Source organism: Trachemys scripta, chromosome 8, assembly GCF_013100865.1.
Source record: "Trachemys scripta elegans isolate TJP31775 chromosome 8, CAS_Tse_1.0, whole genome shotgun sequence".
Taxonomy (NCBI): Eukaryota; Metazoa; Chordata; order Testudines; family Emydidae; genus Trachemys; species Trachemys scripta.
In genome coordinates this window covers 96,023,841-96,047,987 of record NC_048305.1, presented here as the reverse complement: position 1 = coordinate 96,047,987, position 24,147 = coordinate 96,023,841, and the positions used below count along the sequence as shown (strand labels likewise).

Sequence of the window (24,147 nt, the reverse complement as noted above, 5' to 3'; positions counted from 1 at the left end):
ATTAACTCATAAAATTGGTGTTTTACCTGCACTACAGAAGAGTTGAGATACTCTGCACACACCCCCAATGGCTGAACTAATGCAGAGACTGCCTGGAAGAAAGATAGTAGATATTTAGGCGCAGACACAGTAATCCCTTTTAAGACTGATGATTAAATTCTTTAAAACATAGGTGAAGGTTTACAAGCAGCATCCCAATTATCCTCCCGTTGCTTACAATTTTGCTTCAGCATTGAAGGGACTTCTTGTTATGATGGACAACACGCAGTCCAAGAAACAGATTTAAAATAATGGTATGCATTAAGTATTGTTTCTCTTGCTTGCCAACGCAAAGGACCTTCTCAACTTTCAGTGGTTTTGGTCATTTTATGGTTCTGTTATTAGAGTCTGTTCATGGTTTGTTGCAAGAGCCAATAAATGCTTTGACGGTTCACTCTGCAGCACTGTAGAGTACAAATGCACATTCTCTGGTGGAAAGCCACAAAAGAGAATTTCTTTCCCCAAATCCAACATTCACCTTCTTCATGAATCTTATCACTATCTGCCAGATGGCTTCAACAGAAAGATTTCTGTGTAGGATCCAATGCGGAAGAATGTTCCTCATGCAGATCAGTCACACAAGGATTTTCCTTCACATATGGAATGAAAAAAATCTTGAGACCCAAGGTTTCCAAATTTTATCAATTTTCAAGCAGAGTGAAGGAAATTCACTTGCCATTATGACATACCAAGACCAATTTCCTCCTGAGAAGAGGCAATGACTTACATAATAGTGAGTGTCTCACTACAACCAACAGCCTGTAAGTTAAGTGAACTTAGTCAAAAATCACTTTAAGAAAGGAGTTACTAGTAAGTTAAGAGGAGAGAATCTATAGCAATGTCTAAGTTTAACGAGATAAACTCCCCTTCTGTCATATTTGCATATAAACTACTTGCCTCTCCTTAATAAATGTGGGGGGGGGGGGGGGAAGAGAAAGAGGGAGGAAGAAGTAATCAACCCACTAAAAGGAAATAGCATTTTCCAAATTTGTAGTTCAACTGCAGGTGATGAACAAGTTATTACTTTACAGACAATTAAAATTTGAAATAATGTGCTTCCTCCGGGTATTCTGGTTCTTAGACATGGTTATTTAGATTTGAAATCTGTTATATCTGAGTCTTCTAAATTATATTCAACACCAAACCCTGTTAGGCTTTATGAACCTAAGACCCCGTATAGTTTATGTAGTAATTAAATATGTCAAATTTTGATGCAGTAGTTAACATACTTAGAGTTATTTAGTGTATAGATTCCAAGGCCAGAAAGTCCCATCGTGATCATCTAGTCTGACCTCCTCTGAAACACAGGTCATAGACCTTTCCCAAAGTAATTCCTAGAGAATCTCTCTTAGAAAAAGATCCAATTTTGATTTAAAAATTGCCAGTGATGGAGAATCTTCCATAACCCTTGGTAAATTGTTCCAATGATTAATCTCACTGTTGACAATGTACACCTTATTTCCAGCCTGAATTTGTCTAGCTTCAACTTCCAGCGAAGGGATCACGTTATACTTTTGTCTGCTAGACTGGAGAGACAATTATTAAATATTTGTTCCTCATGTAAGTACTTATAGACTGAAATCAAGTCAATCCCTAACTTTCTTTTTGTTAAGCTAACTAGATTCATCATCTTGATTTTATCGTTATAAGGCACATTTCCTAATCCTTAACCATTCTCATGGCTCTTCTCTCAACCCTCTCCAATTTTTTAACAACCTTCTTGAATTGTGGACATCAAAACTGGACACAGAATTCCAGCAGCGCTTGCACCAGTGCCAAATAACCTCTCTACTCCAGCTTGAGATTCCCCTGTTTACACATTCAAGGATCACTATTAGCTCTTTTGGCCACAGCATGGCACTGGGGGCTCATGTTCAGCTGATCATCCACCATGACTCCCAAGTCCTTTTCAGAGGCACTTCTTCCCAGGATATCGTCCCCCATTGTGTAAGTCTGGTCTACATTCTTTGGCCTACATTTAGCCATATTAAAATGATATTATTTGCTTGCATCCAGTTTACCAAGCGATCCAGATTGCTCTGTTTTAGTGACTTGCCCTCTTCATTATTTACCATTCTCCCAATGTTTGGGTCATCTGCAAACTTCACAAGTGACAATTTTATGCTTTCTTCCATTGATAAAAAAGATGGACGAAATATATGAACCAAAGATTTTTTTAAAATAATTTACACATGGGACTCGCCTTCCCTGCAACTGAAATGCAGCTACTTCAGTGATAAATGCTAAAACTATGTAACAGTTTACACCCACTTAAAACTGGGATGCTGAACATAATTACCCAAATTGAAATGAATTCAGGACACCAATGCTAATAACTGCTCTCTTCTGGGTAGATTCATGGGATCTTTAGTAACAAGTGGTCAAGACTTTGTTTTTCTTTCAAGCAGCAGTAGAACCATAATGCATTACAGAACTTTTAGAGCATGGTAAGAGAGTACACGTGGCTAGTTAGGATGCAGCTGCAATGTGGAGATTTAGACCCCAGTTTGCCAGGTGTCAACTCTCCGTAGAGACCAACTTTAAGTCTCATCTCAAATACAGTTCCCTGACCTCCAACCATCCCATACCAAAGAATTCTCACAGCATTCTTTTTGGAGTACTTCTTCTGTACTGAGGAAAGCATTCGATGTATCAAATTACCAGTATACCTTGCTATAGAACATTAACATATAAAAAAAAAGACATCAACAGAAGATTAACTTACCCCAAGTTCAATATCTTCTGAATGGAGTTTAGACTGAATTGCTGAAAATCCACCCAACTCTGCAAACTGCAAAAAGCAATAGCAAGTCAATGAATTACAACAGTCTGCCTTTTAAATGTGTGATTAAAGCAAATATTCCAGGCTTTAACTTGGAGTGTATAAAGCTTTATTCTCCAATGATCATCTCTGAAATAAGAATTCAAGACAAGATGCTCGAGCTCTCAACAAGGATCTTTCACAGTGGGATTTTAAGTTTAACATAAGACTTGTGCTTTCATGTCTATTTGATGGCTCACTGGAGAACACAACATACTATTAGGGTGGAGTCCTGGGTTCAAAAGCAAGCTTGAGATTCTCCCTCCTTAAGCAAAGGTAGGCAAGTGGAAGAAGGCTAGAAGATCCACATAGGACAACAAACTGAGGGACAACAGGCAGGATGCATCTCTCTAGCATTCCCTAGTTTGTGGAATGGCACTGCAGCCTCAGAGGTGACCCCTGGCCTTCCTCAGCTGAAGAGTACAAATCAGTAGTGCAAAGGTGGGCAAGGAAGAGGGAGGCAACCCAGCATGATTGCCTTGGCAAGGACCTTACCATCTATGTTGGGCAGGGTTAAAAGCATAAAACTCATTGCTCTACATGGTTGTCATCCTCTATGGGAACAAATATGAAGAATCACTTTTGAGAGCAATGAATTAAAGTGACAGACACCATACACTATCAACAGTTCTTTTCAGTTTAGCTTTACCTACCCTGTTTACCAGATCCAGCAGCCACCCATGAGGTTCCTAGACAATTAAAAAAAGTTAATTGGCAACATATTTTAAAACAATATGTGAAAGGCAGATTTTTTTTTATTGTGTGCTGCATTTAGCATTTTGGGTTATTAGCTTTAAGTATGTGCTACTACTTCAAAGAATATATTAATGTGTTTATGCTACCTTCTTTACTGAGTAGCTGGAGCTTTGGGTTGTTCTTATTATCATCATCCTTTTTTGGACAATCCCTGTCATCACTGACCATGGGTTGTGGCAACATTAAGCTATGAGACTGCTGACTGACACAGCCATAATTATAACGTATCAGTAGTGTGGAATATTACGGAAGAACTTTCCCTGAATTTTGGCAACGTTGCTTTTCGTTTTCACAAGCCACGAGCTTTCTTTTTAGCAACACAGTGATAACCAGAGACTGAAACCTTATTTATCCACACAACAGGTACAACACCTACAATGGCACTGCAAGCCTCAAATTGCATCTCTACCAGAGTGCCACCACCTGACCTGAAGGGAGCACCTTCACATGTGTGAGACTGAATGAGCATGTAGACTTGATCAGTTTTGAACTGTCTGCTGAGACTGCTAACAAGAGGGTTAATTAAGACAGTGGTTTTGTGATGTGAACACTGGTATATCAGGATCTGGACTAGAGCAACTAGGTCATTTTATATAGCAAAAGCTAGAGATGTTAGATCAGTGGTCTCCAACCTTTATTCGCACAAGATCACTTTTTGAATTTAAGTGCAACCCTGGATCTACCCCACCCCTTCCACGCTGCCCACTCCATCTCCCCTCCCTCCATCACTCACTCTCCCACACCCTCACTCACTTTCACTGGACAGGGGCAGGGGGTGCAGGGTCTGGGCTGGGGCCAAGGGATTCTGAGTGTAGGAGGGGCTCCGGGCTGAGCCTGGGGCAGGGGGTTTGGGTGCAGGAGGGGGTGAAGGGTGCAAGCTCTGGGAGAGAGTTTGGGTGCAGGAGTGGACTACAGGCTGGGGCAGTGTTGGAGTGCAGGAGGGGGTACGGGGTGCTGGCTCCAGGAGGGGGCTCAGGGCTGAGGTGTGGGCTCCCACCAGACAGCACTTACCTTGGGCAGCTCCCAGGTGGCGGCACTGTGGGGCTAAGGAAGGCTCCCTACCTGCCTCAGCCCACGCCGCTCCTGGAAGCGGCCAGCATGCCCCTGCACCGCACTCCCCCAACCCATCGGGGGTGGGGCGGACGTAGCTCTGCATACTGCCCCTCCCTGAAGGCACCGCCCCCGCAACTCCCCTTGCCTGCAGTTTCCCGTTCTCAGCCAATCAGAGCTGTAGGGGCGGTGCTTGCAGGCAAGAACAGCACACAGAGACCCCTGCCCCTCCCCGGACCACAGGAGCATGCTGACTGCTTCCGGGAGCGGCGCGGGCCAGGGCAGGCAGGGAGCCTACCTTAGCCCTGCTGCGCCACTGGATTTTTAGCGCCGGAGATTGCGACCGACTGTCAGAGGCTCCAGGATTGACCAGTCAATCGTGATCTACCAGTTGGTGACCACTGTGTTAGATGGTGTTTTGTTTATTACTGAACTAGTAGTAATAATGGCAGATTTAGATCGGAATGGGCACCAATCCCCAGATCCAGTCCCAATGGTAGAACATTCTTACAATCATGAAAAGGGAATGCTCTTCTAAACAGCAACCAAATTTGGTATTCAAAAGCCACTCAATATTTTTTAAAGATTTACTTCAGCTTATTTTGGATAAGCATTTACATATATTGGATAAGCCTTTTATACTCTAGGGTTATAAAGCATTTCTATTCTATAAAACAGACAAAAATATGTATGATCACCTTCTGGAAAGTAGATATGGGCGAGACAGCATACAGATTTCCTTCTCCAAAGACTTCTGCCCAGTTTCTCTGGCATACCTTCATTCGATTCTTGAAATGGTATTCGTTGTCAGGGTTAAAGGCCTTGAAACAAACAAAAAACAAATCACACCGTGGCTTATTTGTGAGTCTCAAAGACAGATGTTGTTAATATTTGACTTCAGTAGTTGAACACAGTTCTTGAGCATGGCTAATTTTTCCAAGTGAAAGAGAAATTAACAGTTCAGGATGGATAATTCATGTTAACGATACTTAATACTTAACATATACAGTATTAAAACTTCAGAACACCGTACAAACAATCTCCAACAATCCTCCAACTTGAGGCAGGTAGATATCCTCTTATTGATTTGCTTCTACAGAAAAAGAGGACAGACTGAAAGGGGGTTAAAGTGATCTGCACATGGCCACAGTAGTGTCAGAGGAGGGATTAGAAGACAGGAGTTCCTGCCTCCCAGACCTATGGTCATTCTTTTGGCAATGATAGCCTCTTTAGAACAGGAATACAAGTGAAGATTTTAGAAAGTGACGAATGATTTGAATGCTAAAAACCTGAAATACCTTAAAGATGGCTGATTTTCAGAAAGCATTGAGCACTCAATCTGAAAAGTCAGGCCCCTTTCGGGTCTCTCAAGTTCAACACGCAAAAACAGACATGCAAAAAATCATTACTCACTTTTTAATATTTTGGCCACAGTTTGAATTCATGCTTTAAATGGTAAACAGTAACAACAGAAATATTAGAAGTCACAAGGGCTCTCCTGAAGATTGTAAACAAACCATCCATGATGTTTAAGAACAGATTTCTAGAGACTTTCATATTTTAAGGACATTAATAAAACTAATGAATATTAATTCCTTCTAGAACTTCTATTCTCCTTCAAAGTGAATCAAATATCTCCATGGATGTAAAATATTACCATTACAAGAGATTGCATACAGATAGAAATACAGTACCATTGTAAGCACACCCAGAAGGGCAACAGGAATTGGGTCTTGTTTCACTCTCTCTGCGACCAGATCTACTAGCAGCATCAACATGTTGTAGATTCCCTCATGGATTTCAGTACCCCATTTATGAACAGCACTCGATGTCAGCAGCTACCAAAATGAGAATGATGCATCAATCTCTGGCACTGATTATTTTCAGAGTAACACTTTTCCCCTCACAGTACTTGGTAGTACTCCTCTAATAGAAATATGATTTATGATATCTTTATACAGCAGGAAGGTAGGAAAAATAACAGTGATATTTATAATTTCACCATTTTAAAACTTACTAATTAGAAACAGGGTATAGCAGAGACTAAGAGGTAATTATCAAAATACACTGACTGTTTCCCTTGGAAATCACTATTAACTCAGAAAAGTTTTGTATGGAGGAGGGCCATTCACTTTACTGTCTTCATTTCTAAGTGCTTGAGTAACTCTTAACATGTTTGCAGGATGTTAGATAATCCATTTTTAATTCTTGCAATAAGCTTGTCACACAGCCACATTACTTTGCTTGAAGTCATGGTTTACTATATCACTTGAATATAATTTTCCTTAGAAACCAAGGAAAATGTGCACTACTGAAGAGGTGGATGTTTAAAGAACATTTTTAATGGATTGGGAGGCAGCATTAAACCAACATGTTAGGCCAAACTGATAAGAAAACTACACTAGGTTTTTAAAAGGTAGAAACAGCAATTAAGTAAACATTACCAGCTGTGTTTGAAGTGCTTGCATTCAAATTACTAAGCTTTATAACCTCAAAGAACCCAAAGACTATTTAATTTATTTTTTAAGATTTTCAGAAACTACAGTGCATTAAGCTTCATAAGTGACTTATGGTATTTTAGAGTAAATGTAACCCAGCAGCAGACTTTAAACTTTAACCTCCGCAAACAGAATCTTTCAGCTACCCTCTTTCATCTCTCCTCCACCTGACATACACCCCAGCTATCCAGGATGAAAACCAAGTGGGTAGAAATCACCCAGTGGTTAAAAAGCACAGACATTAATCCCAAGCCAATTGGAACATGAATTTATTTTCTTAAAATCCTTCTACCTGAAATATATTTTTTCTTGGAAATTGTAGGGCTTAATAACTGACGTACATTTAGAAAATTATATATAAGAATTATTCTTAACTCCTAAAATACCAGTTAGTTTCAAAGGTCTATCCCTTGTTTACCATTGGAATATGGGACTATCGATGCGCATGGCACTTTAGGTAGCAGGGTAAGGCAGTCTGTGCACCATCAACCAGTGCTGAGACAGAAGCAGGACAGAATTTGTTCATAGCTTTGAAAGGAAGGACAAAAGTTTGAGACTGATGTGGAAGGGGACATAAAGCCAGCAAAGATAATTTTAAGTGGGACAGCATGACAGTCAGAGTGATGGGCAAGGAACAAAGTTAGGCCACAGATTATGGAACAGGATGGAGGAAAGCAAGACGGATATTGAGAACTCCAAAGCGTAGGAGTTCACAGTAGGACAGGCAGGAAATCAAAGCATGGAAGAAAGTTTTGGCAGTAAAGCACAGAAAGGAAGGGACAAATTTTGGCTACGCTGTAAAAGGCAGAAGTGGCAGGAGTTAGGGGTCTAACTGTGTAGGATAATGGAGAGAGAAAAGGAGTCACGGATGACTCCGACTTTTCAGATCTGGGGGATAGAACGATTACAATGGAAGAATGAGAGGGGAAGACTGGTCATTAGTACTAAAAAATAATACATCCTAATATTTATGGATCTTTAGACCTTCAAAACACTGTATCAACATACACCAGTTAAGGCCATGATCCTGCAACGGACTCCGGATGGAGGGATCCATCCATAAGAAGGACCCCATTGATTTCAATGGAGCTCAGCACAGATGCAGGATTGGGGCATAAGCGTTCAATTCTACTGAAAAATGTATATGACCCCAGTCACCATAATATCTGAGGCACACATCAGAATGGACCAGAACAAACATTTCATGAAATGGACTCCCAAACACAAAAGTTGGATTTGTGCACTTTCCTCCCCCTTACCTTTTTAAATGCTTCAGGCATACATCTGTCCATGAATCTTTTGCAATTCTCATCAGAATCAGAAAGACCTTTTCAAAAAGGATAGAGGGTATATAATTTATGATTACCTCTGGCTGATTTCTTACAGCCTCATGAGCTCTAGATCTCAAAGCCTTGCTACTGAGGTCACAGAAGATGAGCTCACAAATAAGGTGTGAGCAAAGCAATAAGCATCCTACTGGGATGACATTAATCATGCTATATGTCTTCCACCAAAAGGGACTGGAGGTCAAAGAAACTAGATCTCCAGCCTTTTTAGAAATTAGGAGCAGTTTAATTTCCAAACATTGCATCGGGTACAACTACGTGGCATTAACAGAACTTCACCTCTATAGGTGTTTTTCCTTTCAACAACACAGTTTATGTTTTGATACTTGCACAAATCATTCTTCTGCTGCTCATCCACCATAACAAACTCACATACAACCTAGAGTACTCAGCTAATTTTTTTACACCCTGTAATGTCTTCCACCAACACAACAACATAGCATAACCTCCTTTTAGCTCGCCAGAGGGCATACTGAAAAGCAAGTTCACGTATACCTTCAACCTCAGGAGTTGAGCATGTTGCTGCCACAGCATCCTCAGACCCTGACAACTTGTTGACCAGAAAGGAATCAACCCAAGTCTATGATATGGCGGCAGAGTATTTCCACTGGGACAGCCTGGCCAAATAACCTACTCTACAGCTCAATATGGAGTGAGCTTGGACACAAACATCATTAATAAATAATTATAAATGCCCAAGTAAATTAATACAGCTCTTTAACAGTAATTTTAAAAATGAAACCATTTTACATACAAAACTATTTACAATCTTTAAAACATCGAAAGAACTGCATGCCTAGTCTATTCTACAATCAAGCACACCTGAAGACAAAATTCAAACCCTCTTTGCAGAACCAGTATGAGCTCACAACAGCAGATTGTTAACTGTTCTAGAAGGAGTGCAGTTTTCTAGAGTGTATCCTCTCTATACACCTTTACACGGAATTTGTAAGTACTCTTCCTAAATACACACTGAACCCATTAAAAAAAAAAAAAAGTCAAAAACAGAACTTACCAAGTCTTGCTAGGTAGGTAGATGCAATTAGGCACTTGCCCAGGGACTCTTCTCGCTTATATGGTATGGACCAGTGATCTGTTAAGACTCTGCTCTCCAGTTCGTACAAATTGGTTGTAGGAAACTCAATACCTTCTCCAGAGCAGTTCCCATTTTCATCGTTTTTCTGTGAATGAGAAGGGGGCAAATGAAGAAGGCATTTTTTTTAGCTGTTCCTAGTGATTACTTAGCTCATCAACTCCTTTAAGACAAAATCCTGCCCTATCATTAGCATGTACAACTCCCACTGATTTCAAATGGAGTTGCAAGTATGTTTGAGGGTAGAATATGAAGTTTCAATTGAATACCCATTGATACAGGGATTGTACTTTCTGCTATACATTTGTGTGTTTACATGTCTTATTTCCAGGCTTGCCAACTCATGATTTAAACTTAAGTCTTGTGATATTAACTTTCCTGGAGTCATGCGACAGGAGAATCTTAGCTGAAAAAGACCTGCCCTGGTTGTGAAGGAAAGATGGAAAACATGAACCCTAGAGGTTCAAAAACCAGAAGGCAAATTAAAAATAAGCCTGGTTTCTTTTTAAGTCTCAAGCTTTTAAGCCAATCTCAATTTTGGGGGTCCTGCCTCATGATTCTTGAGCACCTGGTGTTAGCAATACTGTATTTAAATAATATCTAACAAACACCTTTGGTATTTTTATAATTTGATATCTAATAATTAAATACCAAACATTCTGTACTCAAACACTATCACAGAACATATTACATACTAAAGGTAATAAATGACTCAGGCTTATGGTTTGAAGTACCCTATTCACGTCAGAATTCTGCAATTTCATCTCAGTAATTCTCTACTAAATATTCACTGTGAAACATCTGACTAGGCAAGATACTGTATCATTTGAGGTAATTCAGCTGTATGACACTATCATTTCCCCATTTTAAGAAACAGGACAGACTCAAATATTTCTAATACGCTGTATATAAAGTAGTGATTTATCAAAAAACCTCAAATCTCAATCACAACCGTCCCTTTTTTACAGTCAAAATGAGTCACACACACACACACACAAAAAACTGTGCTGTATTTTCCCATCCCCCTCCCACACAGGACAAGAAGCAATCTGCAGCTCAGATCAACTTTACCCATTTCCTTGTAAATGCCACTGAATTGCAATTATTCCTGCATACAGAGAGAACACACAAAATTAGCCCAACATTCTTTGTGAAGTGCCACGTGAGGTAAAACCGTGATGCCAGATAAAATAATGGCCTGGGAAACAAGCTACCATTTCTTCTGTTTCAAATGCTGATCACCCAGTGTGCGGTGAGATAGTGGGGTTCACAAAGAGGAATTTTCCCTCTGACACTAAAACAGGAGGCAGAACTTTAACAGGAGAAAGGACAGAATGTTTGAATCGGGTCCTGCACCAGTTGGAAATAAATGAAAACAAAAGTGCAGTAACAGCAACAGGATTGCACTCAGGAGAAAAGCAAGGAACATGTGATACTCCTGGGGGAATTCTGCACCACGGCACACACAGAGAATTCATGTCCCCCCCGCAGATTTCTTTGCTTCCTCACAGAAAATGACAGGGAAGCAAAGGGAAGCCATGTCAGGGCGGGGGACCTGGGAACGCCCATGGGCTTAGTTTGGAGGAGCACTGCCCTCCCAAAGGCTAGGCATGGGGGGCACGCAGGGTCACATGCTACTGCCCCTCATTTCTTGGAGCACAGAGCTACCCAGCTGAAGGAGGGTGCCGCTCGGACACTGCCTCATGGGTCCTAGTACTGGTCGTGCTCCCCTTCTGTGTGCTAAGAGCCATCCTGTCTTCTGTACAGGAATGAGTGCCTGCAGTGGGGCTGGACGAGGTGGTGGAAACAGGGGAAGGTTCATGGGATGGGGAAGAGGCAGTAGGGAAGAAAGGAGGGTGGTATAGGGCAGGAATGTGGGAGTGAGGGCAGGAGATAGGGGCAGGGGAAGTGGGAGCCCAGCATGCGGTGTTCCCTTGACGGCGGCGGCAGCAGCATCAGCTGGGGCTCCCCCAATAAGCAGGCCCTTCGAACTCCCCCAAACGAGCCCCCCCACAGTCCCAGCACCCAGACCCCCACACTGAGCTCTCCACACACATACCCCCCCGACCAAGCCCCATTAAAACACGCTGAGACCCCTCCTGCTGAGGCCCAACCACCCTCACCTGGACCCCCTGCAGAGTTCCATTGCCCCTGCACTCAGAAAGCCCCAATGAACCCCTGTGCATCCAGATCCCCCTCATGAGCTGCCCGCACCCAGATTACCCCACACAGAGCCCTCTTATCCCACACCTGGATCTCCCCACATTAAGTCCTTCTACACTTGGATTCTGCTGTGCTGAACCTGCCTGCTCACAACTAGTGTGCCCAACACAGAATGGCAGGGCCCCAGGGTGTTTCTGGGGCAGGCCCAGCCCTTGTGCTTTGTCAGGGGTGGGTGCAGTTTCACCGCCAAGTCCCTGTCCCAGGGCAAGGGGCTGCAGGGTGCTCCCCACTGCAGTGTTGGAGCCTCCACATTTATTTATTGATAAAGAAAGTTTGCAGAATTTTAAAATATTGTGTGCAGAATTTTCATATTTTTGGTGCAGAATTCCCTCAGGAGTAATGTGGGGACGAAGGACAAGGACAAAGCATATTCAAGGGTAAAAACAAAACAAAACAAAAACAGAGTCAGGGAAGTGAAATGAACAAAAAATAAAGTCAAAAGAAAACCGAATCCATGAGAAATGGTAAAGAATTCAGCAGTCTGTTTGAGCAAATAATGGAGCTCCTATTTCTCACTGCATCCCCTATATGGAGGTTTTGACCAGTTTATTTTAAAAAATTCTACCTTAACAGTTATTCAAGAGCAGTAAGTTTAAAAAAAAAACCTCAGAAAAACCCATGGCATTCACTATTACAGGTGTCACTGGGATACAGTGGCTGAAGTAAAACACAACAAGGCTGGATATCATGACCATTAATATTTGTAGCTGCACAGTCCAAGAGAGTAATTAAGTCCAAAGCTTCAGGGCATAAGCTTGTCAGCAGACAGGAAGCAGTTTTCCTCACATCCAACTTTGAGAAAAACACTATATAGCTGGCAAGCAACTACAGAATTTTGTATTTCCTTCGAAGCATCAGGTATTGGCCGCTGCTGCTGAAACAGCCTGATCTGATGTGGTAAATACATTCCTATGTAATTTATAGCTGAAATTATTTTATTTTATTTTTTGGGGGGTAGGGAGTAGGAAGATAAGTAAGTTTTTTAGGTAAGAGGCGTTTGAAAGCCTAGGGTACGTATGGAGCTGGAAGGTGTAACTTTCAGTTCAAGCAGACATACCCATACTAGCTCTAATAGAACTCGTGTGCTTAAAACAGAAACGTAGCTGCAGTGGCACGAGTGGTAGGACGGGTTAATCACCCTGAACACAATCCCATCTGAGACCCTAAGAACATACTCGGGGAAGCTAGCCCATCCCACGGCAGCTACCCTGCCTTTTTAGCGTCTTAGTTCATATCATGAATATGTCTACTCAAGCCAGAGATCTCACACACACCTTCTAGCTCCAGTGTAGACATACCATTAATTAATTTATTATTGCTGAAAGATATTGGACACAAAACTGACAACACGAGTGCTCTAAAACAGTGGTTCTAAACTACACATACCCCTGGGGGTACGCAGAAGTCTTCCAGGGGGTACATCAACTCATCTAGATATTGGTCTTGTTTTACAACAGGCTACATAAAAAGCACTAGTGAAGTCAGTACAGACTAAAATTTCATACAGACAATGACTTGTTTATACCTCTCTATATACCATACCAGGGTGGCCTAACTGTGGCTCGTGAGCCACATGCGGTTCTTTTACAGTTAAAGTGTGGCTCATGGAGCCCCCGACGCCTCCCCCCATTCTCTGCCTACCAGAAGCTCAGGCTTCTGCCCTGTGGTGGGGTGGTGGCTCTAGGAGCTTCTTCCAGAGACAACTGGTGCCTACTGATAGTGAGGGGCAAAATTTAAAGGTTTGCCCCCCCCCCAATAACTTGTCACACACACACACACCCAGGCACATCCCCCCCTTACTTTCAGCAGCCCCTCCCTGCAACTTCCAGGTGTTCGTTCTGCATGGAGGCAGCAGCAAACAGGTGGGAGCTGCAGGGAGGGGCCACTGCTTTAGCTCCATGGGGAGAGGCAGCAGCTCTCTCTGCAGCTCCCAGCTGTTTGCCGCTCTCTTCCCATGGCCACAGCTCCCAGCAGCTGCTGTGCAGAGAGGGGTCCCGGCGGCACCATGTGACCGAGCAGAGCCAGCAAATCCTGGCAAAAATTGGGGCGGGGGGGAGGGGCGGAACCATGACCCTATGTGCCTCCCCCCATGCGTCACCTCTGGCAGTGGGGCGGGGAAGTGGGCGGGTTTCGGGGCTGCAGGTGCGTCCTGGCTCTTGAACTTCTGAAGATTGTCACGCGCGGCCCAAAGGGTCAGCAAGTTTGGCCATCCCTGTACTGTACACTGAAATGCAAGTACAATATTTATAGTCTAATTGATTTTATAATTATATGGTACAATAATGGTGCTGAAGAACAGGGACGGAAAACCAGTAATTGACAGTACAGTGATGGAAGCGGTCTGCAAAGATTTCTACACCGAACTCTTTGCGTCTCAGATAAATGTCCCAGTACCAACATTTCAACAGACCAACGAGCATGTACTCCCAATCCTTGTCAGCGAAGTTAGACATGCAGTTCACCAAATGAAGGAAGGAAAAGCCTCAGGTAAAGATGGACTGACAATCGAAATAAGAGCTGGAAGCCAAGACCGCTGGGAAACCCTTGCTCAGAGGTTTAGCCATTACTTGGAAATGCAGAAGATCCCATCTAGCTAGAAGGAGTCCGACACCATTCTGTTGTACAAGAAGGGCGATCATGAAGACCTAAAGAACTATTGTCCAATATCTCTGCTCTCACATGTCTACAAGAGTCTGAATGAGCATCAGCCGAGAGAGCAGGCAGGCTTTTGAAGGAATTTCAGCACATTGGACCATATTTTCCACTATAAACCAGCTATTGGAACATTCAAGGGAATACAAATTCCCTTTATGTATTGCCTTTGTTGACTATAAAAAAAGCATTCAACAGCATAGAGATCAATGCAGTGTTGACAACTCTTGCAGAGCAGGGCATCGACACAAACTATATCAAACCAGTAAAGGAAGCAAATTGTGACTGCACTACAAATATAACTTGATTTGATGTTCCCCTTCGCATCCCAGTTAAGAAAGGTGTGAAACAAGGAGACATGGTTTCACAAACTCTTCACAACCTGCCTTGAAATGGTAATGAGGTGGAAGAATTGGAAGGGTGGAATCAATGGAGAGAAGTTAAACCATCTCAGATTCACGGACGATATTAAGCTACAGAAAATTCTGCGAGAACTCAACACAAAAAGCAGCCAAGTCGAACTGAAAATTAACGGCTCCAAAACGAAATTTATGTGGTCTGATACCTTGCCAAAAGCCCAAATAATCATCAGGGGAGAATAGAAGAAGTTGAGCAATAGATCTATTTGGGCCAACAAATTAACATGCGCCACAATCAGAAAGGTGAACTCTCGCAAAGAAAGAAAGCAGGAAAAATCAATAACGCAACACGCGCCAGCCTCTTCAGCTCAACAGTACTGCCAACAATGTTGTACGGCAGCGAAACATGGGCGCTGACAAAGACAGGGGAGCAGTAACTTTCTGTCACAGAGAGGGCGATGGAAAGAAGAATTCTGGGAATTTCAATCCGCGGCTGAATCCCCAATGAAGTGATCAGACAGTAGAGTGGAGTGCAGGACGTTGTTGCTGAGAGCATGCATAGTAAAATGCGATGGGCCGCGCATAGAGCGAGGCTCACTATCGATGGACTGCAGCTGTCGCCGAGTGGTACCCACGGGAAGTGAAACGACCACTTGGCCGACCTCCAAAGAGATGGGAAGATTTTATTGTGAAAAGACATGGCCGCACATGAAAAAGGAAGGCCAGGATATGAGAAGAATGGAAGGCGTATTGTGATCGGTGCAATCTATATGAGGGCTGAAGGACCGATTGATCAAGGTGATATGGTAAAAATGAGAAAGTAAGCAATTTTTCAGCAATAGTGTGCTGTGTCACTGTTGTATTTTTATATCTGATTGTGTAAACAAGTAGTTTTTAAGTAAGTTAAAACTTGGGGTACGCAAGACAAATCAGACACCTGCAAGGTAGACCTGTAGTAGCCTAGAAAGGTTGAGAGTCACTGCCCTAAAACATACAATGTAAGTAGTACAGTTGAACCTCCACCCCAGTTTAAGATTTGGTCTCTTCAAACACTGCTAGCGGGGTGCTACCACAGCCACCTATCTACTAGGATAGGGACTGAAATCACAACTCATTTCATGCAGACCAGAAAAAAGATTGTACATTTATTAAAACAAGTCATCTTTTTCTAGTACAAGATAGGAGAATTATTAGTCCAGTAAAAAAGAAAAATAACTCAGATAGGTTCTGCACTCATGTGCCACTGACACCTAGGTCACCAATCTGACTCCTACCCAGGCTTGTAGTGATTGAAAACAACCCTTTAGTGACTGGTTTATGTGAAGTGAGTTGTGGACTCAGTCCATTTCTTAGTGGATAAGCATCACTGTTTTTTTAAAAAACAAATCCACTACTGGCATAAGTTTTCATCTTGTTGGCAGTTTTAGGAGAGGCTAACAGTACGTCTACACTACAGCAGCATAACTGCAGACACTTGCTACAGCAATGAAAGGGGTTTTTCTGTCACTGTAGTAAATCCACTCTCCCAAGAGGTGGTATCTAGGTCAATGGAAAAATTCTTCTGTCGATCTAGAAGCGTTTATTTTGGGGCTTAGGTCAGCTTAACTATGTCACTCGAGGGGGGGGGGGGATTTTTCACACCCCTGAGCGATTTAGCTAGGTCGACCTAAGTTTCAGGTGTAGACTAGTCCTTATTCTTAAACTGGCATGGATGCTCAACTGCTACTACCGACACTGAACATGTTAAAGGACTTCAGCTGTCCATTGTGTGTGTCACTATTATCTTTCAGCAGTACTGACCTTTTATGCTTCCTTCCCCTAAGAGATTAAAAACTGTACAACAGAAGGTGATCACTTAAGTCAGTACCACTGAGGAAATGAGAGAGGAGATGTTAAATACAATTCCACCAACAATCTGCTGTATTCCTGAGGGGGGTCAGCCACTTACCTGCACTAAAGTATAGGGAAAGGAATGCCATTTATACAAGGAAATGGTGATGATCGGTGGTTAGAAGGTTGATAACTTAAGCCATCATTTTGGGAAAGGGAAAGCATCCCTTGTCATGCTCCTTTGACTGGAGAAAATCTAACTGAGTTTTTCTTCTGCTAAAACCCTGCCACAAGAAGATATCAAACCTGAAATGGGTAGTAACTCCCCTAGAAATGCATGACTGCTTCTTGTTAATATCATCCGTGGATACTAATTCAAATGGTTTATTATTCAACTTTTAAAAAAAATTAGTGTAGTGCTCTTGAAAATGAGGGTTTAATAGCAGATGTGAGAGCCAGATATCCTGCAGAAATGCACTATGCATGCATGTTTCAGTATTCCACTATTTACTGAGGCCAATTGCAGATTTAATTGACTTTGGCAAAATTCTCTAGTTATGATTTATAATCAAACAGACAGCCACCTTCCTCAACTCCCTCTTAGAATTTAAAAGTATTAAATATTTTTGGCATTAAACGGATAATTTAACAGTTATCCAATACTAAGATTTAAATTAAGATTTGATTTGTTAATTTAATTCTGATTTAACAGTTAAAGTATTTTATTCTTGGTGTAATTTAGTATTAATAGCAACTTAATTCTGGTGATGTTTTCTTAATTTTACTTTAAGACTTTTAATGAAGTTCATAAAATAGAAACAGATATGGAGTCATATTTTTTTCAATAAGCAATGGGGGGCCAGAACCTTTCAGGATCTGGGATGAATACTAGAGGTCAATCTAAAAGTCTCACTAGTCCCCGTGAATAAAAGTGTAGTTTTTACAATATGAAGGGAACGTCTCACGGCCAAGAAAACAGATCTAAGTGCCTCAATTTGTTGTTTCAGAGACTTCTCCAGTGATTTCAATCTGTGCCTATATGTAAACACAACTCACACTGAAGATCAGTAAGTAACATGTTTGGAATAACAGTCCTAGTGCTTAAGCAGCAAGGATGAGGAGCCAAGAAATATGGAACCTGCTTCCAGCTCTTCCATAGCCATTGTCACCGAGCCATGCCTAAGTCACAGCTTCCTGGTGCTTCAGTTTCCTCAGCTATAAAATGGCAATAATGGTATTTCTCTACCCCAGTGTGTTGAGGCATGATTCATGAGTATTTGCAAAATGCTTCAAGATGCTGAGATGAAAGCAGGATGAAAGCACTACATCAGATACTCATAAAAACAGGGAGCATTTATCTCTGCTCTCTGATCTGTAATGTTTGATGTCTCTCAACCTAGGAGAGAGAAATGAATCCTGAAATTGAGACATGACAGTTCCAGTTCCTCTTCTAGTTAGCTGTCCAGAGGAATTTTCATATTTAAGACAGCATGTATGTTCTGCAGTCTGTCTGGGATCTCAATTTTTTTAAAATGCTTTACAAATCCATCTTTAAAGAGGAAGATTGACTCTGTGTCTAGGATCTATTATGGCAGCTACTGAAAGCTGATTTTTTTTTTTAAATCAACCACCCAGAGTCACTTCTTCGCATGTTATACAGCGATTTCAACCAAATCTCTCAAAACACTTGGTCTACCTTATAAAGTGAGATGTAATGTTAGTCTTCTATTCATTTTATAAAGTGGTGAACATCAGCACAGCGGTTAAGTGATTTCCCCAAAGTCACACAAGTGGCAGATCTGGGAACAGAACCAAAGATTTTTTGACTCCCAACATTACCCTAAATTCACCTAATCCATACTGCTCACAGCAAACTTGGCGTCCATTTTTAATCTTAAGAGAATCAAAACTAAACTTTGCAGAACTTCATTAGTGACAGTTAGTGACAGAAACCCATTGTGATTTACAGAATTTTACCAGTTAGTAAGTATGGTACATGGCAAAATGTTCTATAAATGTGGAGTTCATTTATTTTGAGAGTGCAGACTACCTTTAATTATTGATAATACTTCATAATATTTAGATAATTATTCTAACCATATATATGCAGAACACAAGTTTTAGCAAGACAGAAGTCACTACAGCTATTAAATCTTGGTAAAGGAGGGAAACTGCTTCACGTGTGAAAATCATCAAATGCACTGATTAGCAAACTCAGGAAGGTTCTATTTTATTGCAGTTCTGCTACCAAAGTGATACCAAAAAAGTCCTAGACTGCTTAAGCATTTGGATGATTTACCTAATTTCTACAGAAAGTCAACTCCTTTAGCTCAAATTTGTGCTATTTCACACAAATGTAAATGTAGCTTGCAGCACAGTATGGGAAGCAATTCACATTTAGTAGCATTTGTATGGGAGGATTGCTTTTCAGTTCACAGGAGATAAGTCTTAGGGTTAGCTCCACCCAGCTGAAGCTAACTGGGATTCTTTTTACAGGTGAATTTAAATATGCTCCCATCAAACCTCTAACTCAGTGTACACACACAGAGCAAGATGTAGGCTCTGAGTCTACTTTAGACTAACAGTCATGTTACCATGGATCTATCAGTGGGCTTAACCTTCTTTGTTAAAATCCCTAATAACTATTAATAATGAGGCCCGATGGAAAATCTAAAAAGATGAACCTATTTCCTTCACTCAAAACTGCAAGCTACAAAAACAAAACCAGTGTACTGTATAAGATTGGATACAGGAATGCTATCCACACTTCCAAGAAGAAATCCTCTTAGCCCAAAGCCAGTCTAGAAATTAAACTTATTTAATTAAAATTTTATAAGAGTACTGCTGGAACTGCAATTCCTGGTTTCCAGGGTAATGGTGTGACGTTAACGTTCAGTGTTCCCCAGCCCAGCTGACTAGATGTTCAAAGAGTCCAGCACAGTGCCCAAATATTAGTAGGGCTATAGCTGAAAACAAACAATGGGATCCTAAGCCTATGGTTTGCACACATTTGATTTTCTGGGGGACATGTGGCTTAAGGAAGGGCAATATTGATCCCTTTAGTACAGTAGTTCTCAACCTGCAGCCCAATCAGCATACAGCTGCAGCCCCTGTGACATCCTCAGGTCCATACAGGTAGTATACATATATTGTGTGGATATGGCCCAAACTACACAGAGAGCTGCTTATGCAGCCCACAATGGTAAACACGTTGAAAACCACTGCTTTAATGTAACCATCAAACAGTCTGGAAACCATGACAGATCAGGAGTGCAATAGCACCTGTTGCAAACATTTTTTGGCCTCAAGTTAGGTAACTAGCATTAGTCTAGGAAAGGGGAAAATAAAGCCATCACAAGGAATGCCATTGATACTGTAAGCTTCTTCTGTTGCTATGTATATGCCATGTCCATGTAAAAACAAATCTGAAGGTGAAAATGTTTAAAATATTTTTTGTCATAGTATTTAAAACAGATTTGTGCACCGATATATTCCACATTCATAGCTGCAATTCTATAGTCTAGTGCCCTAGTCATTGCGCTGATGCTGAGGAGTAAATAATTATAAACATTTTGGAGTGATCATACACAAACATACTGCTTGCCAGAACTCCAACTAACAATCTTTAGTAGGAATTAAATATTGTGCCTTAATGAATGACAGATTTCCAGACTTAAAAAAGCAAAATCAATAGAATTATTTGCTTCTGCCAGGACACTCGGTATTGACATCACAGTGCTGCAAGATGACTAGAGATATAAAAATGTTTGCCCAATGACAAAATAAGTCAGTAGGGAAAGATTTTTAGGATTCTAAACGAAGTATTAAATTAGGGTGATCACAATAAATCAGTAAGGAAAACAAAATTGACATTTCTCTTAAATCTCAGTAGGTAGCACTAGCCACTAGGCCATCTTGCTTATGAAAATCAGCAAGTGCCTAATTCTGCTTGCTATGAAGAGAACAGGACTATATCATGTCCGTTCTAAGCCTCCATACATGGAGCTTAATTCAGCTATTAGTCCTGCTTACGCCCACTTACTAACGTAGGAGTGTAAAAGGAGTCTAATGGCAAAACTTACACAGCAAGGAGCTATGATAAATATAAATTTAGGTAGGGGGTGGCTCTCTTTAACTCATCTTCTTACACACTTCTGTTAGCTGCTCTTTTTCCCCACCCACAACACTCCTTACCTTCCACTCCCACAGCCTGGGAACTACACCACACTAGGCTCCCTTAAATTCCAAAGGCCACATACAGAGACAATGAGTAGGGAGGTGTAAACTTCACATTAGTGAAGCATGTGCAAGTAGAAAGGAAGTCTGCATTTGTGTAAATAAGACAAGTGGAGGAGCTGAAGAAGCAAAGTAAATTCAGACTACCCCAGACTCCTCTGAATTTGGCTCAGAGTGTGGCAGAAACATACATATTGAAAACTATTCCTATTGCAAATTTAACATACCCAAGTGCTTCTGAAAATAAGGGTTATAAAGAAATAAGCACTTCCTTTGCCCTCCCAGCCCCCTTCTTACAAAGAGCTACTGTTTGTTAATCCAAAAGCATTCCTAATGATCTGCTGGAATTAACTTCTAACACTGGCAATTTGTTTTTATCCCCATTTTCCTTCAGTATTTCACTTCCTTATTAAACAGCTGCCACAGAATAGTGCTTTAGACTGGGAAGATGACCAGAAAATGCAGCTAGAGAATGTTATATCAAAGAGACTTCCTGCCCAGCTGAGAAGCTGCCTGTATACAAGGCAAGTTGACCTCATCTGCACTGACTACAAACATCACCTCTATAACATGTGTCCTGAGTCAGTCAACCTAGTAATTTAAAAGCATTAATTTTTATGAGGTAACTACTTCAATACAGGTTTCAGAGTAGCAGCCGTGTTAGTCTGTATCCGCAAAAAGAACAGGAGTACTTGTGGCAGATTACATGCCAAGCAATTTGCAAGCCTTCTGAAATACAAAGCTAGAATTTAGTATTCGCAACTATGAGTCAAATGGTCATCCAGTACTCCCCTCTTCAAGTAGTTTCTTGGTATCTGTCTCTACTCTTGGCCCATCAAGATTCATAAATAGTGAAAGATAGGTCAAGTTACTTTAAAAAAAGCGTTGAAAATTTTAAATAGGCAAAGCCGAGAAAGATGTCCTCTAGCTTCCTCAGTAGTCTTTAGAAATGCAAGTGTGTTAAAATTCTAATGCCACTTGATAGCCATATGGCAGCTAGACAGGATTTTAATGACAGCATCCACCACAATGCTTTCTTTGATTGCTTAATTATTTTACAAGGCCAATTCTTATGTAAAACACATTGTAAAAACTTCCAGAATACCATGCAAAGATCTTCATATTGTATAGCTCAAAATCAATATGTGCAATAAACAGGACTGTCTGAAATGCACAGCAAGATCATGGGGTTACATTTAATACATTTGTCACACATGACAAAAGAATTATTCTTTGCAAACCTATTAACTCCCTCTTTACAAGGATGTCAAAGGACTTTAAAAGCCTTAATGCTCACAGTACACTTATGTGGTGGACAAGTATTATTATTTTCATTTGACAGAGGGAAACCAAAGCGCAGAGAACTATGCCCAAAGTCATACAGTAAATCTGTGGCAGAGCCAGGAACAGAATCCACACGTCCTGAGTCACATTACCGTTAAACACAGAAACGACTCTCGCGCCTCATAATTGCAACTCAGTTTTGAGATGCATGCAGTATAGCTAGTGAAAAACTGCTGCTAGTACACTGTTCACAAAGGTTACTGGCCCATTTCCCTTACAAAGCCTCTTTTCTATGAGGTAGAACATGGGAAGAATGTTGGCAGAATGATGGAATTGCACCTAGAACATAAAACTACCTTTGAAAACAATCTTGGATGAGTCTATAGTACAACCATATCCTTGTGCAATATGGTAGAAAGTGGAACCAAAACTCATACATCACAAATTGACGAAGAAAGGATATATTTAAAGTGAGTCGGGGATAGCTAGGAGGCATACAATCTATTAGTCACACTAACAAGAAGGTCACAGTAATGATTGTTAGAAACCATTTAAAAGAGTAAGAATATCCAAAGGGAGATATTACAACCATTATAACCTGCATGGTTGCTACTACATTCCAGGAGTTTAATATCAGTCATGGTTTCTTATGGGATCTCACAGAATTTGTGGACTCTCTGGTCATGCTTCCAGTATTCTCCTGGCTTGCCTACCAAGACTCTTGCTGCTCCTAGCTACAGAATTCCTGCATCTGGTCTCTGCACACTGGTGGGACTGATCCCTTTTGAGCCTTTCCCTCCCAGGCAAGATATCACTATAAAACAACATTTAAAATCTAACTACACATTTCACTTTGCAATGTTAGTAGGGATAAAGGGAAGCTGGTTTAGTAGGATCCTGCACATTCAACAAAAGCTAATCAAGCTGAAAAAGATATTGCACTTCTGCTTTTAAGTATGATGGGATTTTTCACTGGGGAGGCTTTATCATACTAGATACTCAATACTGGGCCATAAAGGGAGACGAGTTTTTCCTATATGGCTCAGTGAATGCTCACATTTAAGGAAGCATTTATGGCAAGCAGACTTCTTGGGTTTTCTTGCTTTCTTCCTTTCCTTCTCTCCAAGTGAAAAAGATATACAGTAACTCCTCGCTTAACGTTGTAGTTATGTTCCTGAAAAATGTGACTTTAAGCAAAACAACGTTAAGCGAATCCATAAGAACTAATGTAAATCGGGGGGTGAGGTTCCAGGGAATTTTTTTTCACCAGACAAAAGACTATATACACACACACACACAGTATAAGTTTTAAACAAACAATTTAATACTGCTACGCAGCAATGATTGTGAAGCTTGGTTGAGGTGGTGAAGTCAGAGGGTGGGATATTTCCCAGGGAATGCCTTACTGCTAAATGATGAACTAGCAACCTGCCGAGTCCCTCAAGGGTTAATCCATTGTTAATGTAGCCTCACACTCTACAAGACAGCACAAATGGAGGAAGAGGGAAACAGCATGGCAGACAGAGACACACACGTGTGAAAGAGATGCGCATTGCCCCTTTAAGTATGCTGACCCCACTCTAAGTACACTTTTTAAGTAGATCAGCAAGTTGAGACAGAAGCTGCTGCCAGGATGCTCCCTCCGTCCTGAGCCCTGTCGTGTCCCCCCCCCCACACACTCTATGGAGATGGGGTAAGCGGGGTGCAGGAGCAGGGGGGAGGAGGACACCCTGACATTAGCCCCACATTCCCCCCCCCCCCCACACACACACACAGACAGCAAGCAGGAGGCTCCAGGGAGCAGCTCCAAGGCAGAGGGTAGGAGCAGCACAAGGCAGTGGGACAGCTGAACTGCCGGCAATGGATAGCCTGCTGGGCGGCTGCCGTACAGGGAACTTAGGGGAGCAGGGAGCTGATAGGGAGGCTGTCGGTCCACCCTGGTTCCAAGCCCCCACCAGCT

General features: G+C 41.5%; 1 protein-coding gene across 2 annotated transcripts in view; it reads right to left on the bottom strand.

Annotated features, from left to right (window-relative positions):
- Window positions 1-24,147, bottom strand: part of USP24 (ubiquitin specific peptidase 24) — a 119,951-nt gene that overhangs the window by 88,156 nt on the left and 7,648 nt on the right. For both annotated transcript variants that reach the window (XR_004646883.1, XM_034779687.1), the window contains exons 2-8: window positions 9,526-9,691; window positions 8,424-8,491; window positions 6,361-6,504; window positions 5,365-5,487; window positions 3,514-3,549; window positions 2,765-2,830; window positions 27-92 (exon numbers count right to left, since the gene is read on the bottom strand). Coding sequence is in view for 1 of the 2 variants with exons in the window: in XM_034779687.1 (XP_034635578.1) it covers window positions 27-92; window positions 2,765-2,830; window positions 3,514-3,549; window positions 5,365-5,487; window positions 6,361-6,504; window positions 8,424-8,491; window positions 9,526-9,691 (669 nt within the window). In the remaining variant the exon portion in view is untranslated. The remainder of the gene's footprint in view (window positions 1-26; window positions 93-2,764; window positions 2,831-3,513; window positions 3,550-5,364; window positions 5,488-6,360; window positions 6,505-8,423; window positions 8,492-9,525; window positions 9,692-24,147) is intronic.